This window comes from Crinia signifera, chromosome 6, assembly GCF_055691185.1.
Source record: "Crinia signifera chromosome 6, ASM5569118v1, whole genome shotgun sequence".
NCBI classification, from domain to species: domain Eukaryota; kingdom Metazoa; phylum Chordata; class Amphibia; order Anura; family Myobatrachidae; genus Crinia; species Crinia signifera.
Window position 1 is genome coordinate 150,626,517 of NC_139222.1, and position 12,763 is coordinate 150,639,279.

Sequence of the window (12,763 nt, forward strand, 5' to 3'; positions counted from 1 at the left end):
TTGAATTTCGTCAGGATATAACAATACAACAATACAAAATCTCACCTTATATCCCCACCCGGTGTCACAGACAATCCGTTCCCCACAGCGTCCATCCACGCTGGGCAGCATCCCGGTGACATCACTCCGTCAAAGCCCAATGGTCCCTGGGCGCACATCAGTGACGCTATCACGCCGGGATCCACAGACAGTGTACTGTCGCCATGGAGATGCGGCATCTGTGTAAAATTTCAAAGCAAATACAAAGGACATATTCAAAAATACATTTAGACACCTAGATACACAAAGATCTATATTGTTACGTATACCATTACTGTAATTTATCTAATGTTAATTGTGTCTAAGAATATATGTGTTACAAGAATAATCTAAAAAATCACATCAGGTATAAAACCCAACAATAAGCCCTCTTTCCATAATAGTCAATAAGGGATCCATCCTTAGGTAATTAACGGTTCAGAAGACATGACAGCGGCATCATGTTATTAAGACCTCGTGGAGTAATGGTGTCTAGCTTATTGATCCAGAATGCTTCTCTGCGTAACAGGATAGCATTCCTATCACCCTCTCTCTTTAGTGGGGGGACATGATCTATCATACGGTATTGAAGATTGGTGAGATTGTGACCAGCTTGCAAGAAGTGTCTCGCTACTGGTTGGTCACTGCTTCTGGTGCTGATGGCAGATTTGATGGAGGAGCGGTGCGCCCCCATTCGCTCCTTAAATTTACGGCTAGTTTTGCCGACATATGAGAGACCACACGGGCAACCAATAAGGTACACCACGTGTGTGCTCTCACATGTTAGATGATGTCTGATGAAAAATTTCGTTCCTAGGTGAGGATGAAAAAAGATGTCACCTGGTTTCTTGTTGGACAAAAAATGTTTGGGGCATTCTTTACCTAAATTCGTGATGTCTGATTTTACCAGCATACTACGAAGATTTTTAGAGTTTGAATAGCATGGCATCAACCTGCTATTACCCAAACCCAATGTTTCATCTGATTGTACAATGTTCCAGTGCTTTCTGGATACCCCCGTGATGCCTCCAGAGGAGGTATTGAACTGCATCACCCACGGTATTACATCACTAGTTGTGGTTTTGGATTGAGGCTCCAAGATTTGGAGTCTATCAAGCTGGAGTACCCGATGTTTGGTGGCCATGAGATGGTCATTCATAGCCTCTTGATACAAATCTCTGTATCAACTCATCGATTTGTTTAGCCGCAACACAAACATTACTGTTGATGCAGTGTATCCTCAACATCTGGGAGTATGTTAAACCTTGTTTTAATCTTGTTGGATGACAGCTACGTTGATGCAAAAATGTGTTGCGGTCAGTCTCCTTTATATGTACCGATGTTATAATGTTGGACTGCTCAATGGAAATGGCCACGTCCAAAAAATCTATACAAGACTGACTCATTTTGCAAGTAAATTTGACGGGGTTCTCAGATGCGTTGTTAAACTCAAACAGTGCTATTAGGTCCTCGGTGGCTCCCCTCCACAAAAAGGAGATCATCTATATAATGTGTAAAGAATATTATTCTAGAGGAGATGTTGCTATCAGAAAAAAAAGAGATCATCCATTATGTCGAACATATAGATGTTTGCGTATGTGGGTGCCACCGAGGACCCCATTGCACACCCCTTGGTCTGTAAGTAGTGTGCCCCATCAAATAAAAAGAAATTCTTGGTTAAGATGATTTCAAGCAGAGTAATCCAAAATTCGACCAATGCAGGATTCAAATCAAGTTGTCTAAGTAATAGGCGTTTAACTGCCGCCAACCCTGCGGCATGGGGAATTATCGTGTATAAGCTTGTCACATCAGCTGTGACAAGCCATACATCAGAAGGAAGAGCCCCAACTGCATTAAGTTTTTTTAGTAATGTAGATGTATCTAACAAGTAATGGTCATGAATTTGAATCAAGGGCTGGAGAATAATATCCAGATATATTGCACTGGGTTAAAGAAGTGATCCCCGGGCCGATATAATCGGTCTACCGGGTGGGGGATCTAACCCCTTGTGGATTTTGGAGAGGGTGTATAACAGCGGTGTTATGGGATGCCTAGGTAATAAAACATCGTACAGCCCCTGTTGAATAAGATTACTAGACAATGCAGTGTCCAACACCCCCTGTGGAGTTAACATGAAGTTTTCAGTGGGATCTTTGGGTATCTTGCAATACACTCCAGGTTCGGACAGTTGGCGATAGATCTCTTCCCGATATTTATCAATGTCCTATTGCCCCGCCTTTGTCTGCTGGGCGAATTATAACCCGTTCATTCTTAGATACATTTTTCAATGCCTGTTGTTCCAGGGGAGAGAGATTGTGTTCAGATCTATCGGTGGTCTTGATGACCGATGCCATGTCTCGATCCACCAGTCTCATAAACGTTTTTATGCTTGGATTATTTGATAACGGGTCGAATGATGATTTGGGTTTAAACTCTTGTAACTTAGTAAGGATATTTTCTGTCACCTGGGATGTGATCGAGGTTTGTGAAGCAAAAAATTCTTTCAACTTAAGCTTTCGATGGATTTGATGCTTTTCAGCCAACCCATTCAGATTGTTGAGGTGATTGGTTGGGATAAACGATAATCCCCTTGATAATACAGATTTATCTGAGTCAGTGAGGATATGGGTTGATAAGTGGAATATTATTTCATTTTGCTGGTTGCTTTTCTTCCTCCACGTCCCCCGGTTTGAAAGAGAGACTTTACCAATCATTAAAAAAAAAATCACAAACCATGGTCAGGGCATCACTCATGTTATGGATATATTTCTACCTGGATTGATTACCAGTTTTTTCTGTGTGTGACCCGGTACACTTTGTTGCTACGTTCACCCTGTGGACATATTGAGACTTGAGTGTTTAATTTAAAACACCTCCCTTATTGGATTTAACCTTTTCCCGCTGGTGATTGCCAGCAGGACTCACAAAGAATCATTTCTGCATCTAACATCTGCGCTCGCCACACTTCGGGCTCGGTGCCTCGCTGCGCTCGCCACACTTTCTATTCTCAACTCCACGCCGACGTGGATAGTGGGGGTATGAAAAGGTCGTAGGACACGTACCGCCGCCCCTCGCGGGCTCGCTGCACTCGCCACGCTTCGGGTTCACGTTTATCCTTGGGGGTGGTGTGGGGGTGCATTTAACCATTGTAACCTCCCATTAGGGTGCTTATACAATTTATAATTCCATCACATTGTATGCCATATACAATGGCATACAATTTTAAAATTGTATGCCATTGTACAACATCGGCCGATATTGCGTTGCATCGCATACCATCGCATGCGATATGGTCTGCGATGCGATGGGCGCCGTGCTAGTACACAAGTACCTATATTTCTTTTCCTGCTCTGCACCCCGGCCAAAAATTGCTTTAAGCTGTGCGCCAGCCGATCACTTGATATATAAACAGTCTTGATGGGCAGCACTCCCAGTTGTATATGCAAAGTGGGTGCCTTCTGATCTAGAGATCCGTGACAGGAGTATGAGAGAGAGGAGAGGAGAGAGAGGGGGGGCGGGGGAGAGAGAGAGAGAGAGAGAGAAAGAGAGACTTTACCAATCATCAAAAAAAAAAAATCACAGAGTCTGTGTTAGCTGTCAACGTTTCAAATGCTGTAGGGATTCAGGATATCTTCATATTGTTGACAGCAAACACAGACTCTGTGATTTTTTTTAATGACTGTAAAGTCTTTGAGTGCCGCACCTACATTCTCTATTACTACTTCCAGTGAGGGCACCGACTGACAGCTGCAGTGAGTTTTTGAGAGTGCCAAACCCCAGCCTATTCTATATATATATATATATATATATATATATATATATATATATATATATATATATATATATATATATATACAAGACAGGAACAGAGTGCGCTAGAAGGTGAAAGTACACAACTTTTTTGTTTTACACAATCAAAAATTTAATAAAAGCCAACAACACGGCTCATAAAAAATACAGTGGTAATATAATCATATAAATGAATCAATTTGACAGCATCTGTGATAATTCAGTATTTACCACTGTATTTTTTATGAGCCGTGTTGTTGGCTTTTATTAAATTTTTGATTGTGTAAAACAAAAAAGTTGTGTACTTTCACCTTCTAGCGCACTCTGTTCCTGTCTTGTATTTCTATCTGTTCTGGGTCTCAGCTAACAGGGGACTCTCAGAGTTGCTGCTATCTTTAGAATTGGGCGCGGACTTTTTGGGTTTCTTTTGTCTTTTTTATATATATATATATATATATATATATATATATTTATATATATATATATATATATATATACACATGTATCTACAGTATGTGTGTGTGTTTTTACTGAACTCTATTCTGAATGTTTTTTCAGGGATCCCTTCACATGTGGATCGACATGTTTCCGACTGATGTTCCTGCCCCACCTGCTGTTAACATCAAGCCACGGGAACCAGTTAGGTAAATACGATTGTTCATTTATGTACAGTCTAGTTTTCTGGACAATGTGGATTACTTTATAAATACGTACCAACCACATTATCACAATATCTTACTGTAAAACATGATACATAGGGGCAGATTTATTAACTCAGTGAAGTGATGATGTGGCTGGTACTTTATCACCGGCCAATAAGACCAGACACTTTATCACTTCACCAAGCTTAATAAACCTGCTCCATAATAACAGAGATATTAATTGTGGAATTGCCGTTACATAACAAAGCTGTGCTAATGCTGAAAGTGTGTAGACTGTATACAAGTTAATATTCAGTGTACATGTACAGAATATCGACAGTCACAATGTTAGCAATGACAAAATATTGACATGACATAATGTCCATATACATTTTTCAACATTTTAGGTTTAGGATAAGGCCTCAGTTAGGGTAAGTTTGCATATCAATGCAAAACCAAATGGTCATCATGCCGACTGAACATTCACAATGTCAAAAGTCTTATGATACCAACATGTTGGCCTCCCATACATACTGTATTGGCATTTTTGTGTTTTGTGTCGACACTTTGTACCACACCTCGTAGACTAGTAGCATTTTTTTGCGCACACAATACCCTTATACAAGTTATAGTATGCCTCTTATTTAGTTACCAGTCTCATTACTCCTTGTCTCCTCTGTAGTTACGAGCTGCGTGTCATCATATGGAATACTGATGATGTCATTCTGGATGATATCAATCCGTTTACTGGAGAAGCATCAAGTGATATCTATGTCAAAGCGTATGTATCATTACTCCTATATGTTATATTTTTACCTATGCGCAAATATTGGTGTGAGGGAATGTTAGCAAACACATTCCCTGCATGCTAACGAGGGGATCCAGGGGGGGTGCTCATTGGGGCAGTATTTCCCCGCTTGCTAATCTGGACAATATAGTCTTGCCTGCATAGTCTGTATTTCTATTTGATATACAGTAGACTGATCAGGAGTGCGCATCAGGATCGAATGCAGCTGAAAACCTTTCAATTGATTTTGATTATATAGTCAAAATCTAATCAAAAGTGACCCTGAATCGCACCGTTTGTACAAGGCAGAGTCATGGCAGCTCCAGAGATGGTGCTGCAGCACAGTCCAAATTTTAAAAAGGAGTCACACCACCAACTGCCAGTGAGTCTCAAGCAGCTATGTTTGGCAGTGTTTGGGGTGGAAGTTGGTGTGGTCTACCTAATTGAATTTTGGTCTGCGTTGCAGCCACAACTGGCTAGAGTGCAAAGCAAGGTGCTGGCAAATATTTTTGTAGAGGAAATAGAGTAGCTTTTATGGAAGCATTTGAAGGGGCAGGCTGAACTGCCATCTCTAATTTGTACAGGAAGAGAGGGGAAAGGGTATCTTGTACAAGAGAGAAGGAGCTGAACATGGCAGGAGAAATAGCAGAGGGTGAGCAAGGACAGGTGGGTCACTTTGGTGGATAGTGTCACTTTCGTCTTTAAAGTAGCAGTGTGGCGATTAAGGAGGGGACAGATGATAAGGGAGGATAGAGACCTGAATTGTTACTGGTAAAGTATCAGTGGCAGTTAATGGATATGATGGAGAGAAGTTACATAAAGTAGGTTTGTTTAGAGAGAAATATTGCAGTGTGGTGGGAGGAAACAATTAAATTAATTTGTAGTTGGTCAGGGTCAGAATCCGAATTTCTCCATTTAATCAATAGATCTGAAGTATTTTGAAAGAGCGAGTCTGGGGAATGCTAAAGATGTGTGGTGGGATGGCTGAAGCTGCAGTTTTAAGAGTGTCAGAAAGTAAAGGTTGAGCGGGAAGGACTGAATATGAGAAGCTGGAGTTTTGCGCAATCAACCATTTTAAGGCAATTCTCCTGGTGATGCAGGAGACAGCTACACAAACTCATACAACCTACTTCTCCAAAATACTAAGATTTTAGTGGGTCTTAAGTTATAGGGTAAGTCAATTAAATTGTGTGTGATACACAGGACACTTTCTGGAGAATCGCTCTCTAGCATTTTCCGTAGACGTTATAGTATATTAATCGTTTTTCTGATCTTACAGTTTAAATGAGTAATTGGATTAATTTATCGTCATCTGACATCCATATGTTTTAGGAATAAGTAACCTGGATGTAATGTACAGAAGGGCTTTTTTAAATTATTGTATGCCTTATGTTTGAGCTGGATTTGGAAAATAGTCAGTTTCCAAAAAGTTGATATTAGTAAAGACATCATTTTTGTAGGTGGATAAGAGGCCTGGATGGTGAAAAGCAGGAAACCGATGTACACTTTAATTCCCTCACTGGGGAAGGAAATTTCAACTGGAGGTTCGTGTTTCGGTTTGATTACCTGCCAACAGAAAAAGAGATCACTTATAAGAAAAAAGAATCTTTCTTCTCCTTAGACGAGTCAGAATTCCGGGAGCCAGCAGTACTTGCCCTCCAAGTCTGGGACTACGATCGTATATCTGCCAATGACTTCTTGGGTATGTAACTACAACTATTTCTCTGGTTCTACCAAATTACTTTTTTAATGTGAATTATTTCTTAAAAATAAAAAATACATGCATGCTGAAATGATAGGGAAACTCTGTTGGTTATTGTCACAGAAATTTACACACTAACTTATCATCTTAAACATCTTAAGGGACAATCTAAGTTCGAAGGTGGGTTTAATCGTCGACCCCTTAAGAGTGCGGTCATAAGGTTCCAGGCTATATCTGTGGTTTTCATGCATTATGATATGTCTTTAGAAAGCTTATGACTTTGTGGATACAAACAGGGCCGCTGAAAGCGCCGCTGGGCCCCGGTGAAAAAAGTGGCCACACCCCTGTAAAAAAAAATTGCAGAGGGTGCGGATTATGTGCTGCAGCTGCCTCTCTCCCCGCTCAGCACAAGGCACTGAGCAGCGTGTGCTGAGCGGGGGAAAGATGCTGTGCTGCTGTGGCAGCCTCTGCTCTCTATTCCTACTGCCCGTTCTCTGCAGCTGAGGAGGGGGCATGTGACCCGAGCACCTCCATCAGACCCAGGCCTAGGTAATAAGTACCTGCCCCCCCCCCAAACAGCAATGAATACAACTCAATAAACAGACTCCCTTAAGTGGACCCCCTTGAGTGGTGGGTTTTCCTTGGGCAGGACAAACCTACCAGAGCAGGTTTGTCCTGCCCCTGAAATACTCACCAAAGAAGGGGCAGCCACTGCCTTTTCAGTAGCCCCTGCTCCCCTGGGGCTGCTGCTGCCGGCTTTGGCTGTTTGCGGCTGCTTGGAGAGGTTTGCGGCTGCTTGGAGGGGCTCGGGAGCTCAGCCTGAATGACCGAGCATGTCCAAACCTTCCCGAGCAGCCTATAAGGCTCCATTAAATGAAAAACATATTCAATTTACAAAACTTTTGAGAATTACATAAGAATAACCTTTCGGCCGGCAGTCTTTTTATTAATTTGGGGCTAAATGTGCAAAATAGACACAGAAGGATATTTTTTTTGCAAATGTACCATTTGTCCCAGCAGAATGCATCTAACGGAACCAGCTACTACTGTAAATACATCATCAAATGTGTGTTGCACATGTTCAGCTCAACATGTAGTAAGAAAAAGAATATATCTTGCCTCATGTCAATGGTTAAATATATAAATTATTTTTGCAATATTAAACATACGTATCCTTTTAGTCATTGCCATTGTAAAAACATAAAAGCATGAGTTTTCAGAAAGATCTTTGGTAACCTAAAAAAAGTTGACAAAGGGGGGTATTCAGAACTGGCCGCTATTCCCGCCTGCCATTATTGACAGCATTGAAGTATGTTTTGACCAAATAGATCCGACTTTACAGCAAGTTGGATCTGTTTTGTCTAATTCACGGATGTTTTCTGACAATCTGCATCAGTTTTCACCAATTTGTGCTCTTTCCGACACTCAACAGTCGGTACATTGAATAACGACTGTCGAGTTCCTGTAAGAAGGAATGAGAAATGACCCGGATATGGGTCTGAATACCCCCAAAGCATCACCGCAAGTATGAGAGATGGTGACATAAACCTATACTCAGTAAAGCTTTACTTGCATAATAACCTGTAGAAATATGCAGGTTTAAATAAAAGAAAATATGCTGAATCTGTGACTAGGGAATCTCATTATAAAGTATGCACAGTTAACTTGGGTAAGGAAAAAGATACAGAGATAATAAAGACGTCATAACCCACTTTTCTATTTCAGGATCTATTGAGCTGAAACTAAATGACATGGTGAGAGCAGCCAAAACTGCCCAACAGTGCACCATCAAAATGGCCAAAGATAAAGCTAGGCCACGCTTTTCTATCTTCAGAAACAAACGCATGAAAGGATGGTGGCCCTTCATTAAACTCAAGAGTGAGGAAGATATAGAGAGGGAGGAACGGGAGGCTGAGGATAAGAACAAGAAAAAGAAGAAAAAGAAGAGGAATGTGAAACCAGAGGACGTCCAATTCACTGATCCAAGTGGAAACATCTATATCCTAGCGGTAAGCTAAGTGAGAAAAGATAGAGGAGAAAGCATGTCTGTTTTGCATGCATCACAATGCTGTTGCTGTAGAGTTTTAACCATAAAGACTACGGGCGAGATGTATCAAACGGAAAATGCGGTAAAAACCCCGGGATTTTACCGCATTTTCCAATGTATCAAAAATTATACTGCATTGAAGGGTATCGCCACCTTTGGGTGAGGTGGTGAAGCCATATCAGCACCTGAACCCTACTCTATTACTATACCCTGAGTCGGCTGGCATCTGTGCAGGTCTTAGACTTCACCACTAATAGCCACCTTTCCAGGGCAGACTAGCTCCACCCTGTACTCGGATGCCACCTGGCATTTCGCGGTGACACAAAGTCCCAGCCGAGTCAGGTTACCAGTAAGAGGATAAACTGACTAGACACACAAAGATGCACTAGGCTCTGCACATGAACATGGACTAGAATATGCAACCTTGCAGACAAGGACTGAACACAGGATTTGCGGCCTTTACCGCTATAATGCGAATCAGTCGCAATAAACCAAACAAGAACTATAACTATGGTATTGCGGATAGGTTTGCAACCTAACTGCCTATGCGGCACCGTCACAAGGCTAGACCAATGTCTCTGGCATCTGCCATGAGATAAACAAACAAGAAACATAAGAAAGACAAGTCAACATGCGATTAGGCCTGCATCGTAATCACCGCCATTACTCTATCGTGGGATAAGACCTATGGATCCAGCTGGCGCTGTGAGAATACCAATGGCAGATAGTAATGAAAGGTGCGACCTCCTCCACAATGTGTGGGGAAGCCGCTGGTACTCACAGAAGCTGGACACAGACAAGATCTCAGAGACTGGATGCACTGGTTCTCTGACACAGGCAGGATCTCACAGGACACATGGCAGGTATGCTTACTGGAATACTGAGACACAGGCTGGCGCAATCTAGGACACAGCTGCTGCACTGAAGCTGGAATACTTTGAACTCTGGAATAATCTCAGACAGGAATTTGCTAGGAACTCTGAGAATCCCTGGGAACATAGAAATCACCAGTAACAAGGAATATGATTGGAATATCATGGGAGTAAAACAGGAGTATAACCGGCAGGGTTTATTGCTTGGAGCATACCTAAATACCAAGTGGTTTAGTAGGCAGCCACACACAAAAACTAAGGTATGCATGGAAACAAGGCAAGATGGATCAGCCAAAACCCGGAGCACTGATAAAGTGAACACATACAAAACCCACACAGAACATGAATAACAATGACTGCTGCATTTACATTCACCCGCCTGAGGCGACTCATAACAGTATGGCTGATGCACATGTTTTGTCCATTAAAGAAGGAGTTTGCTTTTGCAAACCAACCAGAATCAGGCCCATAATGGTACCCCTTACACAATACCCATATTAATTCCACTTACACATACTCTTGTGCCCCTTAAACATAATACCCAGAACAGTGCCACTTACACATAATGCACACAGTAATGACCCTTACACATAATGCCCAGCTATTCTGTTTACACAAATCCCCACAGTAGTGCTGCTTACAAATAAAGCACACAGCAGTACCCCTTACACATGAAGCCCACAGTGTTGACCATTTCAACTGGTTGAGGCAGTGAATTAGGGATTTGGTAAATGAGGCAGCACGGCAGGCAGAGCTGGTCCAGTGACCGGTACTAATGACATCAAGATAGATGGAGCATAGAAGACGATGCAAGGTGTTGCTGGTCGGATGGGGGAGAAAGAGATGCTGGCACTGGCCCATTACACACAAACACCAGCTTTCACTTGCCTTGGCTGCTGCAGCTCCTGTTTTCTATCACCAAGGTGTCCTGTGGTTCTGCCATGCTTAATCTGTATGTGCATTATTGTGCTCCTCCTACTACAGTATGTATGTGTATTAGTGTTGCCCCCTCTCCCCTAATAGTCTGTATATATATTATTGTATTATATATTATAAAAAATATTTTTTTTATATAAAAACATAATCAAACAACAGAAACTAAATATACACACCGTTACCTTAAAGATTTTTAGACATAAGCACATGCGAGCAGTTACATCACAAAAATACATTATAATTAATCTCCTCATTCAGTCACAAACCAACGTCTCAAAATTATACTTGCACTCCTTTTGTAATAATTTGTGACTGACTACTGTTTGCTTTTTTTCTTGTTTACGGTTTTAATATTTGATTTCTTTGTTATGTTTTATAGGGAAAAGTTGAAGCAGAATTCCAGCTTTTGACAGTGGAAGAGGCAGAGAAGAGCCCAGTGGGGCTGGGACGCAAGGAACCAGAACCTCTCGATAAACCAAAGTATGTAATTGAAATTTGTGTCAGAGGACAAAACTTGTGTGCCAATGGCTGTTTCAGTATTAAAATATATATATACTTGTGAAGCAGGATAGAGAAGCAGCTGTAATTGTATAGACAGAATGGAGGAATTAAAATTAAGCGTTTGTTATTTTCAGTGTAGACCACAGATGTAAATGGCAAGGCAGTACAGATAAAAAGATCCATGAGATAAATGGGTAGAGGTGACCCAATTAGGCCCATTTTGACTGCACAAGAATGCAGGTCTTATTTTGTACTTTTAAATGAGCGGTAATGTACTGTATCTTCATGTTGCATATCCAGTTATTTCAGGGTTGCCGACTTTAAGATTCTCCTCTCCGGGAGAAGCCTGGAGAGGATAGTTTCAGCAGCTGCTCAGGGGGCGGGGCTTACGAGTGACGCGATTGTGCCATTTTAGCTCCGCCCCCTCCTCTGAGACCCGAGGATTGCGGCATTTTAATGCCGCGATCCGGGGGACAGCGGGGGTCCCCCCTGAATCCGGGAGGGTTGCCTACCCTTCCGGGGGGCCGGGAGAGGGTCCCGATTTTCGGGAGACTCCCGGAAATTCCGGGAGGGTCGGCAACCCTGAGTTATTTAGGGGAATGCACTGTAATAAAAAGTTGAGCACACACACACACACACACACACACACATTGCAACATACAATAAAGGTAGCTTTGATGTAATCTATTTACTATGTTGATGTGTGTCAGAAATTTTGTTTAAAGGGGCATATTTATGTAGTAGTTGCATTTGCTTTCATCCAAAGACATTTTTATTGTACTTTCTAGCTGTACAATAACTAATTTGATTGTTTTTTAAGGTACATTGTATGTATCCATAAGTATATCCAAAGTCTCTGTACGGTTATTCAACTGATTACAGCATCTACACTGTCAAGGATATTTTAGTGCTTTTAATACCTACTGTACATATATTTGTGTTTTATTTTACAGCCGTCCCAAAACTTCATTTAACTGGTTTGTGAATCCATTGAAAACGTTTGTTTTCTTTATCTGGAAGAAGTATAAGAAGTACATCATTGCTCTGCTCGTCATTGCTATTCTGACCATTTTCCTCGTCCTGATTCTTTACACCATGCCTGGCTACATCAGTCAGAAGATTATTAATGGGTAGCAATCTGGCATTTAATGGACAATGTAAATAATATCACCGTTAACTGTGTATACTGTTATAAATAATTTTTATTGTGTTTACATGGTGAGGATGACCTAGCTGGCTGTTAGTAATGAATAGCTTCCAACAGTCCTCATTTTTATAGAACAGCTAGAGGCAACGCTGTACAGCATAGATTATTGTATTGGGGCATGAGGAAAGGGATGTGTGGTAAGATGATTCATAGGCAGCACTACCACATCAGTGCAGTAGTGGGTAGTGGCTGCAGATCAGGACTATAAGCAAAGCACTTACAATACACAGTACACATTTCACTTGACATCGGAATGAATGTGT

The 12,763-nt window shown here is 41.5% G+C and overlaps 1 protein-coding gene across 1 annotated transcript in view; it reads left to right on the top strand.

Annotated features, from left to right (window-relative positions):
• The window catches only part of LOC146007108 (fer-1-like protein 4), a 153,557-nt gene extending 141,100 nt beyond the window's left edge, over positions 1-12,457 (top strand). Inside the window, exons 41-46 of the mRNA XM_083145491.1 lie at positions 4,366-4,451; positions 5,131-5,229; positions 6,696-6,937; positions 8,663-8,946; positions 11,172-11,272; positions 12,247-12,457. Of these exons, the coding sequence (XP_083001617.1) occupies positions 4,366-4,451; positions 5,131-5,229; positions 6,696-6,937; positions 8,663-8,946; positions 11,172-11,272; positions 12,247-12,427 (993 nt within the window). The 3' untranslated portion in view covers positions 12,428-12,457. The remainder of the gene's footprint in view (positions 1-4,365; positions 4,452-5,130; positions 5,230-6,695; positions 6,938-8,662; positions 8,947-11,171; positions 11,273-12,246) is intronic.
• Positions 12,458-12,763: the final 306 nt, after the last annotated feature.